General features: G+C 32.1%; 1 protein-coding gene across 5 annotated transcripts; it reads right to left on the reverse strand.

The window, feature by feature from the left end:
- Positions 1-1331: 1331 nt before the first annotated feature.
- Positions 1332-17321, reverse strand: LOC126733016 (MADS-box transcription factor 23-like). Of its 5 annotated transcripts, none has more exons than XM_050436127.1 (9): positions 17104-17321; positions 16754-16977; positions 10911-10989; positions 4273-4325; positions 2425-2524; positions 2262-2303; positions 2074-2157; positions 1789-1943; positions 1332-1686 (listed from the first exon to the last, which is right to left on the reverse strand). In XM_050436127.1, the coding sequence occupies exons 2-8, from the start codon at positions 16933-16935 to the stop codon at positions 1791-1793; spliced, it is 693 nt and encodes a 230-aa protein (XP_050292084.1). In that variant the 5' UTR covers positions 16936-16977; positions 17104-17321; the 3' UTR covers positions 1332-1686; positions 1789-1790. The 5 variants fall into 5 exon arrangements, with proteins under 5 accessions (XP_050292084.1, XP_050292086.1, XP_050292085.1 ...); XM_050436129.1 differs by having other exon boundaries at positions 1332-1683; positions 2116-2157; positions 4273-4334; positions 17104-17319; XM_050436128.1 differs by having other exon boundaries at positions 2116-2157; positions 4273-4334; positions 17104-17319.
- Positions 17322-17862: the final 541 nt, after the last annotated feature.

Raw genomic sequence — 17862 nt, forward strand, 5'->3', positions numbered from 1 at the left:
CTCTCCTTCTAGGCTACTACAATAACCATATAAAATAAACAGCTGCAAGTTGTTTAATTCAACAGTACTTATCATAGCATTGATGATAACACTAGGCGTTTACCATAAAAAAAATAAATACAGTAATATTTTCATTGTTAAAAATACTTTTGCCAAAAAGATTGTTAAAAATACTTTTGCCAAAAAGAAAACAACAGTATAAATACTGTGACAACTATGCAATGTATAAGTAGAAAACAGTTCTTCTATGACCACCTAATTTGTCATAACTTGTTGAAGTGATTGATTGTGAGTAGTGAACAGTCACTTTACATGGATTGATAACTTTTTCTCCACCATTAGTAGTGGTCGACTGCATCAAAATTGTGGCAAAAGTTGTGTTCTTAAACTTTTTCAATAAGAATTTTCAAATTCTTTCCAAAGTTCTCATGAATTGCATTCTCGGGCTGGGTATTTGCCTAAAATATTTCTATTCGCTGTTTGATTTATAGAATGAAGGCAAACGTTAGATTATTGCAACACTAATTATCAGTTATTTAGTGATAGCTTACCTTGTTGAGAAGAAGGATAACTTTGTTAGATCATATGCAGAATTTTTCTGCTCACGTGGCTCATGTTCACTATCGGTTTTGAAGAAGAAACCTTTTGTCTCTTGAGGTGTAATCATTGTTATATACCACGTATAAATGTATCCGCATTAAATGTCTCAATCCTTGAGGTGCCTTCTTTATGAACAAAACTGAAACCATGATACGATACTTGTAAACATGACTGGAGAGTGGATGCCCGTAGAACAATCAAATATTGGAACAACACTCATGATTGCTGAATATCTGATGAGAAATGGGAGAATTAAGGTGCTGAAGGTTGCTTTCCTGCAAATATCTATTTTTTGAGTTTTTCTCAGGTACAATCATTATTGATTTATATTTTAGATAATGGGGTCACTTAATGTACTTCTGATTTTGTCTTCCTATACGTTATCATTATAACTTTCTCATTTCTGGTACAGGTTTTAGATCCAGTTTTGTTTGTAAGAACATTCTGGCTCAAGATGACATCTTGTATAGATCAATCTTAAAATTGTTGATTATTCTCTGATTTGGTTAATGTTAGTGACTTCAAAAAAAGAAAAAAAAAAAGAAATTTTCCGGGTTCATTACCTTACTCAACTCCAAAGAATGGAATTCAGTTCTTGTGTGAATGATCTCAATTGTAGATCTTGGCTCAGGTCGTTAGCAGATGAGGTAGGGTTGGCTTGGTTGGGTCGTAGGTTTACATCTTACCAATAGAAAATATCAGTAATTATAATACCCACAACAATAAGAATATAATATTTATTGTTATATGTTTCCTTTTAGAGCCGAACAAGTATGTTCCCGAAAAGTTCCATTCAGAATTTTTCCATATGAAATATACACAGACACACAAGATAGGTTTCATTCAGATTTTTTCTGTATGCAATTTATGTAGATACAATAAATATCTGCTTTCACCAATAAATTTTGCTCTATTTGTAGTTAATTTCATAAGCAATGTCATACTGGTGACTCTGCTGATTGGATTTTATGTCGATCATCTGACACCAAGAAGCATGTTCCCCTGTGCTTGGTTATTTGTTTAGAGTGTGTTGAATAACATCTGTTCAAAGTCCTTGGTGCATTTCTTTGATGTAGTTGTACTCTGCTGCAATTTCATGAATTATATTTGGGAATTGGGATCAATACTGAAATAGAACAAAAATCAGTTTTTGATTACTTTTTTAGAGGGTGTGAAGAAATTTTTTACTTTTAGTCTGTTTCTCTTGCTGGTGTCTCATAAAGTTGTCGGTCTGGCTGGCTTAGCTGAAGATGGATAGGGACATGCAAGTCCTCTCCGAAGTTAGTTCCAAATGGAATGAAGGGACTTATGCTTTCTGCATTCACATGCCTTGTGCTGCAAACCTGAGACATGAGTCTGATTGTTATGCTCAAGAACTTCACTATTCTCACAACTTACAGTTCAAAAGATGTAATGATGGTTAATAACTTATTTAGTGATGTTTGGAGTTCTGGTGGTTATAAACCAGAATACCTTCTTGCATAATTCCGAGTTTTCTTGACGTATAATGTTTACCTTCTTGTACAGTTCTATATTCTCCTGATGGATAAGATTGCCCTGAAATTTTTTCAAAAAGAGTAACTTTTATAACTGAAATAGTTCTTAATAGAAAATTCTGACAAGTAACAAGTAATTTTTCATTTTTTATTTCCTGGAAATACCCTTCGGCTTAGCTCTTGTATTTCATCAGTTAAGATTTGTTCCTGCAGAAGTTAAAGGAGCATGTCAATTGTCATGCATGTGCTTAAGACTTAAGCTCTATGGACTTCGCACGCGCGCACACACACACACACACAAGCATTGCATGAATATTAGGCTTCTTACCTTCTTCATTCGTATGCCCTGCAGACTCATTTCTAGTTTATTCTCCAGATTTTGTAGGTCTTTGACACCCAGACCAAAAAGCTGTTCTCCCATCATATACCTGTCTTATCATGGCATTTTAATTTAGGTTAATCACTAGGGTTCAGATTTATGCTCTTTATGCGGTATCTATTAATAACATATTTGTTGTTATTGAATCATATTCATTATTTTTCTGGTATATGGAATATATAATTTATTGTAAATTGCATGATGAACTGTGGAGTGTTGGAATGAGATATGGTAGCGAGACTAGTTTTTGATGTGTTTTAGTGCACATTTATCTGGTATTCTGGATTATATCATAATTTAAACATCTAAAAAGTTGACTTTGAATATATACACACACACATATCCTTTTAACTACAGGTAGATCTATTTTTAGTTTGACTGACTGGGTATTTTATGAAAAAGCAAGGTATGGAATGTAGTTCTGTCAGCCCCCTCTTTTCTCCTGCCTTAAACATATTTATTTTCCATTAGGGTTTATTTATAGTTAATTGATTATTGAAGCCCTCATGAATATCAATTTATTACAACTTTAGTGTTTAAACAGTTTTTTTTATTTAAATTTTATTTTATTAGTCATGGTCAATTTTTTTTTTTCAAGGTTAAATCTCTAATTGTAATTCCTACAAATTAAGGGTATTTTGATTGTTTAATAGAGTCTATAATTTTCTAGGAGATCCTATGTATCTAAGGTTTTATTTTCTTGGGTTCAAACTAGTATTTTATCAAGTTTTTATTTTACTATTCAAACTAGAAATCTTAATACTACTAGTACATAAAAGAGTACTATATTTTTGTGCTCAATGTATTCAATCATAAAACATTGAGTGTTTTGAATCATGAGACACATTGGCCTTAGTGATTTTTCTTTCTCCTTTCTCTTCTTTCTTTTCTTTTTTGCAGTTTTGTTCATGGTTATAGTTCACAGATTTGAAATCATTATATTTTTGTTTCTTTTCTTCTCTTTTCAATTATAATTCAAATCTTTTCTCTTAAACCCAAATCATCCTTCTAAAAAGGTTCTAACCCAAAAATCCACAAATTCTCTTATAAACATTAAACCGTCACAAGAACTTCTAGACAAATTCTTTAATTTTTCCTACGATTTTACTGGATGTTTTTCAGTGTTATCAAATATTTTACTGTAATATTTATCAAGTTTTTAGTTTACTAGTCAAACTAGCAATCCTAATACTAGTACAAGAAAGAGTCCTATATATTTGTGCTCAACGTATTCAATCATAAAAATATTTAGTGTTTTGAGTCTTGAGGTACATTGGCCTTAGTGTTTTTTGTTTCTCCCTTTCTCTTCTTTCTATTCTTTTTTGCAGTTCTGTTCATGGTTACTGTTTACAGACTTGAAATCGTTATATTTATGTTTCTTTTCTTCTCTTTTCAACCGTAATTCCAATCTTTTCTCTCTTTAACCCTAATCCTTCTTCTAAAAAGTGTTTTAATCCAAAAATCTACAAATTTTCTTCAACATTAACCCGTCACAAGCCCTTCTAGACAAGTTCTTTAATTTGTCCTACAATGTTACTGGATGTTTTTCAGTGTTAGCAAATATATTACTGTACATATTACTTACTGTAATATGTATCTTAATTATATGTGTTGAACTCAAATAATTCCTATGCTATTAAGGTACAAACATTGTGTGTTGTATCTGTGAAATAGTCAACATATGTGGATTATAAATTCCGATGCTTCCAAGTTGATCATCTTTTTTTAATAATCTTGTGAAAGTGTGTAATCTAAGCTTGTGAAATTATGTAATCTAAGCTGAAGGAGAGAATGTACCGGTGGTTTTCTCGCAAGTCCTCTAGTTGTTGCCTTAAGATTGCTGCCTCCCTCTGCCAAAACTAGCAAGTACAGCAAAAAAATCAAGTGCATGAAAAATTTACAAAAATATTTTCTTCATCCGACTAAATGGAAACAAAGGTATTTAAAAAAGTATCCATAAACACTAACTACTAGAAATAAGATAAGCTTCCATTGATGTTCAAGAAATTTAACTAATGATCATATGCTGATTTGGAATTGCTTGAAGCCAAGCTACAAAAGAAATATTGGACTGTTTAAGAGTTGCGACAACATTCAATCTATTCAGTATATGGTTCTCTCTGATATGTTTGAATATTATCCATGATAGCTTAACATTTTTGCTGATGCATTGACTATCAAGAATCAATTAATTAAATATTAGCTTAAGTTTTTGGTTGTTGCATACACTTATGTAATCAATTAAGGTGCAAACATCATGCCTGATTCAGAGTTATGTTGATTTGTTCTCCATTCTTCCATACTCTCTTGGCTTGTGGTTATGGGGTTAGTAGTGATCTATATTACACACATGCGGTTACACTTCCTCCAACCTTTCCCTTCTCTCTTTGCCTACTTACTTTCTCCCACTACTCGCTACTTCACCGTTACACTTCCTTCATCCTTTTTACTTTTTTATTTATTTTATTTATAATTTGACTCTTCTTCTTTCCATTTTATTTGCACGAATATACGGTTACACTTCTTCCAACCTTTCCCTTCCCTCTTTACCTCTTTACCTCCCCCATTACTTTCTATTTCACCATTACAATTCCTTTATCCTTTCCCTTTTTTATAACTTGACTCTTCTTCTTCTTCTTCTTATTTTATTTGTATACACCTACGGTTACACTTTCTCCAAACATTTTCCTTCCCTCTTTGCCTCTTTACCTCCCCCACTACTCTCTATTTCACCATTACACTTCCTTTGTCCTTTTCTATTTTTTATAACTTGACTCTTCTTCTTCCTATTTTATTTGTATAAATTTGATATCATTTCTCCCATTCAATCCATATTTTTCTCATACAAAAACTGTGAGTACTTTCTCTCTCTCTACTTTCTTTTGGTGAATTTTTGGTCTTTATTATAACTCTAATTAAGATTGATGGTTTTTTTTTTAATATGTGTTTTGTTGTTGTTGTTTTGTGTGTGTGTGTGTGTGTTTTTTTTTTTTTTTTAATAATTTTTTTTTGATTTCCCTTTACAAAGTCTTCTCTCTCCATTTTATAGCTTTGGTTGAATTTCAGTTTGAGTTAATACTTAGTTTTTATTTTTTTTTTTTAGAAATAGGAATTTGAGTTTGTATCAAAACATAATCTACAATATGGCTATGAATTTGAATATGCCTACCAATTGTTTAAATAATAAATTATGATAAGGTCTATCTTTTTTTTTCTTTGGTTTCGTTTTAATTTTGGTTAAGATAAATTTGTAATTTTGTGATGAGTTTTGATTATCAAGATATCTACTTATTCCTTAAGAGAGTTGAAACTTATAAAGTTTAGTAGTATATTAGGTTAATATAACACACCACAACAAAAATTAGAAAGATATGGTTCACCTTAAAAAAATATTAATCAAACACACAAAAAATAATAGAATGATATATTTGTAGAGATAAAAAGATAAAAAAAACTTGCATAAATCTTTTAAAAAAATTGAAAATACTTGAAATAAGTGTTACTTTTTATACATTACATCCTATTATATAATATTTATATATATTCCCATGCATTGTGTGAGTTTGCGACTAGTTATGTTAAAACTTAAAAATATTTAAGAGGCATCAATGGCTTGTTTGGAAGATAACATGTACTAGTTAGCAAGCTTATATTTGTGATTTTGCAAGTGTAAGCAAATAGGCAGCAGCTAATATCCTTGACTGATATACATGAAGACTATATGTTACTCTAAGTAGATGAAATAATTTTCACTTTTTATTTTTGGGAGCTGATTTATACATAAATCCTTTTGCCTGGAGATCAGTCAAAATTTATGATATTTTCTGATATGCTCTTCCTATATATCTATCTATCTATCTATCTATCTATATATATATATATAGAGAGAGATGTGCTCATCTTTCTTTCCTTTTTCTTTTAAGCTAGCCCTAATTGATCTCATTTTTTATGAAGTTATGAAGTCAGAAGATTTTTGTGGTTAGATTTATTGACTCAGGATTTAGTTAGTCTTTGCTAATCTTGAACAGAAGTAAAAAATGGTTTTAAGACATTACAATGTTATAATGTCATAATTTAAAATATCCTTTTTTTTTTTTGAAAATTATTTTTTATTTTTGCTAAGTAAGGAGAATGAGAGGAGTAGATGAAGGTTTTATAGATGTAAACCCCAAGCCATGTTAAACTCCCAAAGTAGCTTGGCACTTATAAATCCTGTTAGGACATATGTGTTTCACATGTTAAGAACATATGTCATGATGTTATGTAATTAGCTTATCCTTTGACAAAACGCACTTTACTTGTATTTGGGTAGATTTAGGATGTGTTTAAATACTTTAAGAAACCTTGTTTCAAGATCAAGTATTGAAGTCTTCAAGTCTATTCAAGAAAACAAGTTGATAATGCAAATTCATTAAAACTCGACAGCTGGCTCGACAGTTGCATCTATTGAGCTTAAAAAAGCTGTTCAAAGTTCGGTGTCCTCAACACCTGCTCGACAGCTCCTATTTGTCGTGGTTTAAGAATTTTAGAATTCTAATATGATTTTCTTGGGATCCGTGAATGTGTCTTTGGGTTTTTTTTTCTCCTAACCCTAAACATATAAAAGGATTGTTTTAAGGGCCGTCAAACAGTTCACAAGTTGCACAAGTTTTGAGCAAACTCTGTTTAAGCAAATTGTGACCGGAGACGAAATTCTTGCCCTAGTTCATCTCTTTCTCTTGAAGAAGTTGTTGTGTATGTGCACCGTAGGATTTTGTGACCAAGCATCTTCTTGATCTTTATCGTGTGGATGAATTGAAGAATTTTGCAACCAACAACCTTCTTAGTTGGTGATTGAAGTCGCATATTGGGGATCCGCGTAATTGGTTAGTCACGTACTTGGGAGTCGTGCATTTGAAAGGGGAATTGTCACTACAGAACAAGTTCAATTGGGTATTGAGGTAAGGGTTCAACTGTAGGTTGGTAAGGTACTTGGGATTCCTTTACTTGTAACCCCTTGTTGTGATAATAGTGGAGTTTCGGGAGTGGTGACCTGAAAATCACTTGGTGGGGTTTTTGCCGTTAGGTTTTCCCCATTCGTAAATAAATCACCGTGTTATTTATTTTCCGTTACATTATTAGTTTATTGGTGATTTGTTTGTGCTACCAAGCGTTTACATGATAAATTGATTAATTAATAACTTGGCTAATTAATTAATTAATTTCTATCACAAAGGGTCATTTAGTTTGTGGCCTATCAAATCCAACATCCAACTCCCTCCTTAGCAATGTGGGGGCAAAGCCTATGTTAAAAGGGTTTTCATTTATCAATGTCAAGAGTAACTAATAAATTACCATTTTTCCTAAAAGTTTAAGTTTATAAGAGATGATGAATTTAATCAGTTAATCATTATTCTAATACTCCCCATCAAGTGTAAGCCTAAATTTTCTTCAATATGTTAAAATTTTAACTTAATTTATATGGGAAGAGACAGGATTCAAACTTGGGATAGTCTATTCTAATACCATGATAAATTACCATTAATCTTAAAAGTTTATACTAATAGAAATGATGAATTTAATCATATAACTATTATTTTATTAGTAAAATCTACTTTGTGACCATGGTCATATTCAATTATAATTCTAAATAATTTTTTTCATAAGAATTTAATCAATCATGATGTGACATGATTATGCTGTTTGTCTCAGCCAAGGAAATAAATGAGTGCTGCTATGTTTAACTTGCATGTTGAAGATCATGTTGTATGAGAAGTGAGGGCCAACAAAGAAAGTAAGTTTTCTTTGTGAGGAAATTGGTGAACTTGATCAAGAAGGGAGATAGTAGGATGTTCTTGCAAAAATATTGCCCTTTGATGCTCACATCTAGAGAACTTCTGTTCCCTGATTCTTTCTTTTCCATCTTTGCTACATTTTCTTGATAAGATAATACCATTAAAGATAGTTCGTTTCATAACTTGGCCTAGTTCTAGAATATTGTGATACTGCATTCTTTGTATTAGTACAATTAGTATGTGACCACTAACTGAGTGTTGGATATCTGTTTGCCAATAAGCTTTATCTCAAATGACACTTCCTCTTATCACAAGAATGGATGAAAGGTGAAGTTGTGGGTTTAAAACTCATTAGATGAATATGCAACTCTTGCCAATAAAAAAAATAAAAAGAAAAGAAAGAAAAAAGAGTTGGATATCCTTTTGTTTTAGAGTCAACAATGTTTAGTAGGATAGGAGTATTGAATTTATTTGCTTAATACAAAGGGACAATACTGAGTCCTTTGCTGCTTGAAAAATTTACATTTATTTATTGTTTCTGACTGCAAAGCTTTAGTATATTAATTAAAATGTTGCAACATGATAGTGAAATGTTGTATTTGGTGCCTTAATATTTAAGTCTTCTGCAAGAATACTGTCATTTATCTGTATGAAAACTTTATAATTAGACAGATGAGGATGGCACTTGAAAGCTTCCATGGCAAGGGAGTGTATAATTTATGTTTTTCTCATCACTCTTTTTCATAAAAATCTAGTCATCTCTCTCTCTCTCTCTCTCTCTCTCTCTCTCTTTTAAAAAATATTTCTTATTGGGGAAGGAACAACTTTCAAACTGAGTGGTTGGCAAGTTGAGGTTGCAAAAGGGTTCTGGAACACCACTTGATTACACCAACATCGTATAATATGGTGGGATATTGGTGGTTGGTTAAGATTACATGATTAAGTAAAATAGGGAAAGAAGAAAAAGAAGTTAGATCTGACTTTGACATCCTCTTGTGCAATTATACATAGGAAAATATTATACCTTGTATTTTGCCGTAGTGTCTGTAAATGATCTTCAACTTAATTCACATACTTGAAATGTGAGTAGTGTGCGCACTCAAGGAACTATGCTTATTCATAAAAGGAAAAAAAAAGGAGCTATGCTTGTGTCCAAGTCGACATAGATTTGGATTAGACGTGCTCAGGTTGAAGAGCAAACAATATCTTTTGGAGATGATCGTGAGATACACATTGCAGGAGATGTGTCATTTCATTTAAACTTAAACTTCTTATTCAATGAATGTGTATATACTTATTGAAAAGTAAAACTTGAAAGTTTGGATTCAATCAGTGGCTGTGGTAGTTTTGCTAGTCAAGTTTAAATGACCAACACTGCAAATGTGTCAAATTTGGAAACTGTTGGGAAGGGAGCAAGAAGGTGGAGGTTTCAGGCAACTATACAAACATACATATTCCAGGTGATAGAATAATAGTATACTGTTTTGTTCTTTTAGAATTTCCTGAGTTGGCATATTCTGTGTATGCTCACAGAAAATGGGATGAGAAAGTGAGAAAATCATTGGCAGTAATGCCTGGAGGCTGATGCATGTGAATAGATGAATGTACGTATATGAAACAGTTTGAGTAGACTAATTACACCATGCAGTTATAATAGACTAGTTGCATTGTGTACTAGTTCTGAGATGCTCTGAGATAACCAAGGTGTTGAGCATGACACAGTGATAGCTCCTACATTTTATATGAAATGCTCATTGGATGTCTCTAATTGTAAATTAGGTAATCTTGTAGGTTGCTTATGAATATATGAGTCTAAGATGTATATTATGTTAGATGTTTTGGTAGTATCTGAGAGAAAAAAAAAGTACTCTATTATAAAGCCTTAACACCTATTGGAGTGGATATTGTCCCATGAAAATGTATTTGGAAGCCTAAAGTTCTAATACGAGTTGTCTCTTTTTTTTCATCTCTTGATGGCATCTTTGGAAAAATCTTAACTATAGATAACCCGAGGAAGAGAAACATTAATTTAGTTACTTGGTTAGTTAGTGTTGTATATGTAAACGAGTTGGAAGACAATTGATCATTTGCTGCTTCATTGCACTCTTGCCAAGGAGTTGTAGGTGGCTTTATTTGGGGTTCAACGGGTGATGCCTCATGGGATTAGAGATTTACTTGCTTGCTGGCAATGTAGTTTTGGGAAACATCAGATAGTGAGATTTGGAAAGCTATCCCTCATTACTTGATGTGGTGCATTTGATGGGAAAGAAATGCTAAAAATTTCAAAGGTTGTGACTGTGAACGGACTATTTAATACAAAGTTTCAGCTCTTTAGAACCTTGTGTGATTGATGACAGCATCAAGAATATTTTCTTTCTCTAACTTATTAGAATATATAGATCATTGTAATGTTAGAGCTTAGTTGTGATATGCATCATCCAGTATAAGTCCTGTGTACTTTTGTGCATTCCATTTTTTTTTTAATTAAACTTATTATTTATCCAAAAAGAGGAAAGTACTGAGTATTAATCCTAGAATTTTTTCATTATGTTTTCATGATTGCAACTTTGCAGCACACTTGCAAATAGTTTCAAAGGAAGCTCCATTTATTGTGGAACATTTGCAGAGAATCAATGTTGAAGGTAGCATAATGGAGTATACCTTGACTTCTGATGCTGGATTTTGCGGTTGCTGATATTCCCCCTTTGATTTGTTATATCTTTCAAGTACCGCATTCATGCTGGTGAAAGTAATTAGAATGATCAGATTTTGCAGTGTAATTATCACTATTATATGCATCAGTATGAAATAAAGCAGCCATGAGAGAGATGTGTAAGAAAGATACATATTCCATTTGAAATTAAGCCATAAGAAAATATCATGCTCAGCATTAAAATAAAGCTTTTCCGATATCATCAGAGAGCACACTTGAATTGTACATATTTGGATAGAGTTTTATTTTCTCTCTCTCTCTCTCTCATCTTCTTTTTTTTCCCGGCCTCTTCCCTCAAACCAAAACCATTTTCTTTCTTTCTAGAATTAAGAGAAAAGAGGGAGAGAGAAGAGGCTCCAGAGGGTGGGACACACTAATAGACTATGTTTCTTTCACTTTCCCTCGTACAAAGTAAACACTTGAAAGGAAAGTTTCTTTAATTTCTCTTCCCATCTTTCCCCTCTCCCCTCATCTCTTTCCTTTCTCTTACTTCCCCTATTTTTTGCCAAACACTGGAAAATTTTCATTGGGGTCCAACCTTTACTACCAAAATAAAATTTAATTTATAAAATTCAAAGCACAACTTTTTGTTTGAAAAGTTGACTAAAACATTTTGTACTTTGGAGATGACAAAAGCTAATATCACAAGGAAATTCTTGATTATATTTATTTTATTTTTAAATTTTTCAACGTCAAAAATTTGATTAGATACTACCTTTCTTATAAAATGGAACAAGTCGCATTTTATTGAGCAGTTAGAAGATTCATAAAATTAAAGGAAAAATTTGAATTTAAATTAAGCATTTATATAGTATATGTAATGAGGCACAACAAAAGATTATTATTTTTTATTATTTAGAAACCAGACTGAGAACAACCTGAGGCTTTATTCAAAAACACTTGATGAACGTCATTGAACCTATCATTGAATGCCTTAAGAGAGGAACTTTCAAGTGGACGAATGAAGCTGAAATAGTTTTGAACTCATCAAGAAAAGGGAAACAAAAACTACTATTATCTCATTACCAACTTTTGACAAGGTATTCGGGGTTGATTGTGATTCTTGATTCTAATGTGGGCATTGGTGCCGTACTCAGCCAAGAAGGAAATCCTATCACTTTCTTTTATGAAACATTAAGTGAATCCTACAAGAAGTATTTAATCTATGACACAGAGTTCTATGCCATTGTTTTTTTCTTGAGCTATATATTGGAGTCACAACCTCCTTCATAAGGAATTCATTCTCTTCTTGGATTTTGGTTGACATGTCAAATGAAGTGAGTTTTTGCAATATTTTTCTTTTGTTCCCTAGTATAAGGCTGGTGTTCCAAATTAGAGGTTGGTGCTTTAAGTCGATGACATTCCTTAATTGCTTTCTACATTAATGCAAGTGAAAGTCTTAGGCTTAAACTTTTGAAGGAGTTGTACCAAGAGGATCCTACTTTTCAAGGTGTGGGAAGAGTGTTCAAAGGGTCCTTATCATTATTTCTTATTGCAAGATGGCTATTTATTCAAAGGTAACCCATTATATGTTCCATAATGATCTTTAAGGAACACCATTATCATTGAAACTCATGGTTGTGGACTTGTTGGTCACTTTGGAAGAGATAAGACTCTTGCTCTTGCCAAAGAAAATTTCTTTTGGCAAAAATAGAGTGTGATGTTATATAACAATAAAAGCATAGTAGGACTTGTCAGTTGTCACAGTGCCTTGAGTCATGGCCAAAACACTGGTTTATACATGCCACTCATTCCTAAGATACCTTAGGAAGATGTTAGTATGAATTTTGTTTTGGGATTTATATCAGAGATGCAAAGGAACAAGGATTCTCGTATGGTGGTTGTTGATTGATATTATAAGATGCCACTTTTTTTTTTCCTTGTAGCAAGACTCTCAATCTTTGGAACTAATATTCAATTTATCTCAACTTGTCATCCTCAAAGAGATGGGCAGATAGAAGTTGTTAATCAAAGTTTGGGAAGTTTATAAAGAAATTTCGTGGCCAAAAACTTACAACAATGGGATCTTTTTCTAGCTCAAGTTGAAATTTCTTACAATTGGTCTATTGGCCAAAATTGGTTGTAGTACATTTGTAGTTGTTTATGGTCAAAATCTCGTTAGCTCCTTTCTACTCACCGATTTAATGGAGTTACTGAGGAAAGCATGAAGTCTATTAAGAATTTAAAATTGTATTTTCAACTCATGTTTTCAATTGTTTGCACACTTGTGTGTCCCTACATAGTATTAATGTGTAACAATCATTACTCATTTTGATAGGTGACAAGTTTCTTTCTTTGTCTCTAAAATGGGTTCTCTAGAATGATGAATGTTCTTATCCTATGCTTTGTATATCTTGAGAGGATTCCTTTGAATGGTAAACTTATTTATCGTGAGTATATACTTGTGTTCCCTCCTTAATCTCCAAAAAGTCTTGTAGTAGATAATCAAGTCACATTCTCTATTTGATCATGCTCCATCATTTCTTAGTTTCTTACCACACATATAGATTTAAATAAAGCATTCCTATTATCTTCCTCAAATCTTCAACTTGAGGAAAGTACTTTATTTTTTTTGTCTTTTTCTTGTTCAAATTTTTAAAGAAGGATGTTGACACACGGTGATAATTTTCTGACTAGGTTAATTAAGACACACGTGGTTAAAAATATTCGTAAAATGACCTTTGGTTAATATATTAATGAAATGAGCTTAGATTAATCTGTGTTGTACTTTTCTTTCAAATTGTCTGGCTCTTTTTTGGTTCCAGGTGTTACGCCTAAGAAACCTATGTATCTTGTATTTTAATTTCTCATATTGTCATTCTCTCATCTCATAATCATTTTTCTGTATTTGTATGTACTCTTTATTCAAATATATTAATTTTAAATGCTTAGATTATGTTAACAAGGCATGCTTCATCATAAGATATCCTAATCCAATTTGATTTGATAGATAATTGAATAATGTTAGAGATACAAATTATTTTACAAAATTTTTTACAAACTGCTGATGTTGTGAGTAATTATTGATAAATGAAAAAGTGATATTAATGGTGAGCCTAGATGAAAACCAATAAGATGTTAGCCATATCAACATTTTGTAAAAATGTTATGAAATAGTTTGTGACTGTAGCATTACTCTAGATATTTTTAGTCAAATAATGATTCATAATGCACTTATTTGCTATAGCCATGTTACTTCTCTTATTTGGGTAACTTTCCTTTCCATTCTTTTGTTTTTTGTGTTAGGTTCTAAGATTTTAGGAACTAAATGTATTAGAACTTCAATTTGTAATGTGTTGGCAAACCATGATTAAAACATTGAGTCTAGATTTAGGCTTGCTCAAAGTGTGTTTATTTGTAAAATTGGAATCGAGTGATTGCAAGATTTATTGTTCTAAATCTACAAGACTCGATTGATTAAAAATTAGACTCGATCGATCGAATCTCGTGCAGATTTATTTTTCTACAGAATTTCCAATTCAGCCCAAGTCCATATGACATGTAGGGTTTTAGGTTTTACTCCAAGTATAAAAAGAAAAACCTTAGCTACGTTTTAGAAGTCTTTGATGCGCTGTGTGTTGAATTTCTTGTGAGATCTAGAGGTATTTACCTTCATACACACTTAGAGTTATCACGATCAAGATTCATGTCAAGAACTTGTTGATCGCTTTAGTTGTTGCATAAAGAACTTAAAGAAGATTTGAAACCTTTGAGTGGAGTCTCAAAGTCACAAGTGGGAGTACTTATGGCTGCAGTGGATTAAGGAAAGAAGTAGTTCGTGGATTCAGAGCTGTCACGTGGTCGTGGTAGTAAGTTTTCTACATGAGGTAGCAATAGGATGTTAGTGGTCTAAGTTCTATTGTATAAACTTCAATTCTTTCATAGTGGATTTGTTTTACCTTAAGGATAGCTAGGTTAAATCATCTCTAAGTTTTTTACCGGTTTGGTTTTTTCTGGGTTATCATATCGTGTATTCTTTATATTTCCGCATTATTTACATGATATGATTTGGATGTGTTAACCTAGAACTAATAATTTATCTAAGTAATCACTTGACTAAATGACTAGGTTAAACAACTTGTGTTTTAAAAGAGTCTAAAAACGTACACTCTGTACCTTTTGATTTAGTTTATTATGTTAACAAGGCATGCTTGATCATAAGATATCCTAATCCAATTTGATTTGATAGATATTTTCAATCACATAAGGATTCATAATGCACTTATTTGCTATATCCAAGTTACTCCTCTTATTTGGGCAACTTTCCTTTCCATTCTTTTATTCTCTGTACCTTTTAATTTAGTTTATTATGATATTTGGGGTCTTGTTTTGGTCCCTACAAGAGAAGGTTAAACAACTTGTGTTTTAAGGGAGTCTAAAAACGTACACTCTGTACCTTTTGATTTAGCTTATTATGTTAACAAGGCATGCTTGATCATAAGATATCCTAATCCAATTTGATTTGATAGATATTTTCAATCACATAAGGATTCATAATCCACTTATTTGCTATATCCAAGTTACTCCTCTTATTTGGGCAACTTTCCTTTCCATTCTTTTATTCTCTGTACCTTTTAATTTAGTTTATTACGATATTTGGGGTCTTGCTTTAGTCCCTATAAGAGAAGGATCTCGCTATATTGTTAATTGTTGATTATTTCTCTATCTTTCACTCTTGTTCATGCTCCTAATTATATGAAACTTACATTTGATTGATCTTGTCTTAGTTATGCTTAACCTATTTCCAGAATCTTGAGTACAAAATTTAAGTTGTGCTAATTGATTGTATATTTTGCTATGTTTTTTATTTTGTCCATTTTAAACTTTGGCTATTTTATAAAGTGGAACATAGAATATGGGAGAGATGATTAATTAGTATTTTCAGAGAAATATATTCAGGAAGTAAGAGAGCTAAAGAAGTGGAAATTGGAACATAGAATATGGAATAGAGGATTAATTTGTATTGTTAGATAAACACATTTAGGAAGTAAGAGAGCTAAAGAAGTGCAAATTGATTGCATATTGTCAAAAATATATTTAGGATGGAACAGACTACACTTCAAATAAGATACTATGTGAAGTCTGGCACTTCCAAACCTACGATAGTAACTGATGCGCTTTACAAAGGGATTAGGAAAGGCATGCATTCCATCAGTACCTTTCTATCTACCCGATGACTTCCACATTTTTATTCCCCATTCTTTATCTTTAGGTATCTTCTGCCATGTTTGATTGAGTGAACTATATATTTAGTACCCAAAATGCAATCATCAGTCCCACTATAGCAGGTTTATGCTCAAACCTCAACTAGATGTTCTTGGAATGGAGGCTAGGGTATAGGTACTGTCAAAGCAATAGTCCCTTTATTATGTTCCCTATTTGATTCTCCCATTCCCAAAGTAGATATCTTCAGATTTACCAATGCTTAAATAAATAGATTAAGACTGATGGAAGTACGTGATTTTTCTTCTTATCTAGTCATATGTAGATTCATGAATCCGCACACCTAGCCAAAAATTCCTAGTCTCTCTCAACTTAATTAATGCCATGCAAACAGATTTTATAAATCGGATAACATAGATTAACATGTGTATGCGCGTGTGATTATTGATATATAGAAGATAAAGACGTGAAAAGTTTTAGGAAGATATATTAAACATATAATTACATTATCTGCAACACATAATATAAACCTGAGGTTGAAAAAAATTGCTATGTTCAACAAAGCATTTTCTTAAAATCATACCACTGAAACAAGAACAATCAAGGAAAAAGAATACAAGGGCCATACCTGGTGCTTGCAAATTCATATAGCTTTGCAGTGCTGGAGAAAATTGCAAGTCCAACTTCAGCATCACACAGAATTGCTAGCTCCTTCGCCTTTTTGATTAATCCCTTTCTCCTCTTCGAGAAAGTCACTTGCCTGCTCGATGAATTATCGATCCTTTGAATTGCAATCTTCCCTCTCCCCATCCCTTCTGCTTTCTATTTTCTATACTCTTAGTCTTAGGGTTCCTGCAATAAAAAAAAAAAAACCTTAAGGAATAAAGATTTTAAAGATTATTAATCAAAAAGTTAAAAAAAAAAAAGATTATAAAGATTAAAAGCATAAAACTAAAAAGGATCTGATGAAAAGCTTACTTTGTTGAGCCAAAGCAACACCTTTTTTTTTAGTATGAATCAGATAGTGGTGTAGATGGTGTTTAAGTTTTGTGCTACATCTTCTTTTCCCATCAAGAGCTTTATATAAGAAAAGGTAGTTTAGGGATGAAGATAAAATAGCTTAGAATGTGGAGATTACAAGAGTATTTGAGAAATTAAACAATAATGAATGACTTGTACAGTTGTACTGTCTACAGTGCACAACTCTAGAAATGGATACATAAACACTGTATATTCGTACTTTATTCGAGTATTTTGATGGCGCCGTCTGTGGAATTAGTTAGTGACACGTGGGTATATGAGTGCATTAGAGTGACTGAGCCAGAAAATTTTCTTGGCTAATGTAATGTATAATATATAACCCACATTTAGCATAGAGGCAATAAAGAGAGTACATCAATATCCTTGACCTCTGAAGTTATTTTAATTCTATATATGTATATTATCTCTTTCATTAAGGTTTCTCCCTAATTCTTGTGTGATTACCTAAATTCACTTTCTTTTGTTTTGTTTTTTAATCTTTCTGTTTGGTCGCTTGCTGTTGTTGTTGTCTCTCTCTCTAGTGACCTAGCTAGATGCAACTTTGACACTCATGCAAGCTAGTTTATGCTGGAACCTGCTTATGCCCAGATAAATGTTTATGAGGTATGGTTACTGATTTTAAAGAGCCATTAAATAGAACTTACTGAGACAGAAGCTCTTTAATAAACAAAGAAATGTAAGTCTCTTGATGGAAAT

The sequence above is a fragment of the Quercus robur genome, chromosome 6 (assembly GCF_932294415.1).
Source record: "Quercus robur chromosome 6, dhQueRobu3.1, whole genome shotgun sequence".
Lineage (NCBI taxonomy): Eukaryota > Viridiplantae > Streptophyta > Magnoliopsida > Fagales > Fagaceae > Quercus > Quercus robur.

Excerpts from the sequence above, each read along its gene's own strand:
- LOC126733016 (XM_050436126.1), bottom strand. The coding sequence starts at position 16,935 with ATGGGGAGAGGGAAGATTGCAATTCAAAGGATCGATAATTCATCGAGC. Across the intron at positions 4,335-10,910 it reads ATCCAGCATCAGAAGTCAAG|TTTTGGCAGAGGGAGGCAGC; the intron begins GTATACTCCATT and ends TGTACTTGCTAG. Across the intron at positions 2,158-2,261 it reads TACAAGAGCTAAGCCGAAGG|GGCAATCTTATCCATCAGGA; the intron begins GTATTTCCAGGA and ends AAAAAATTTCAG.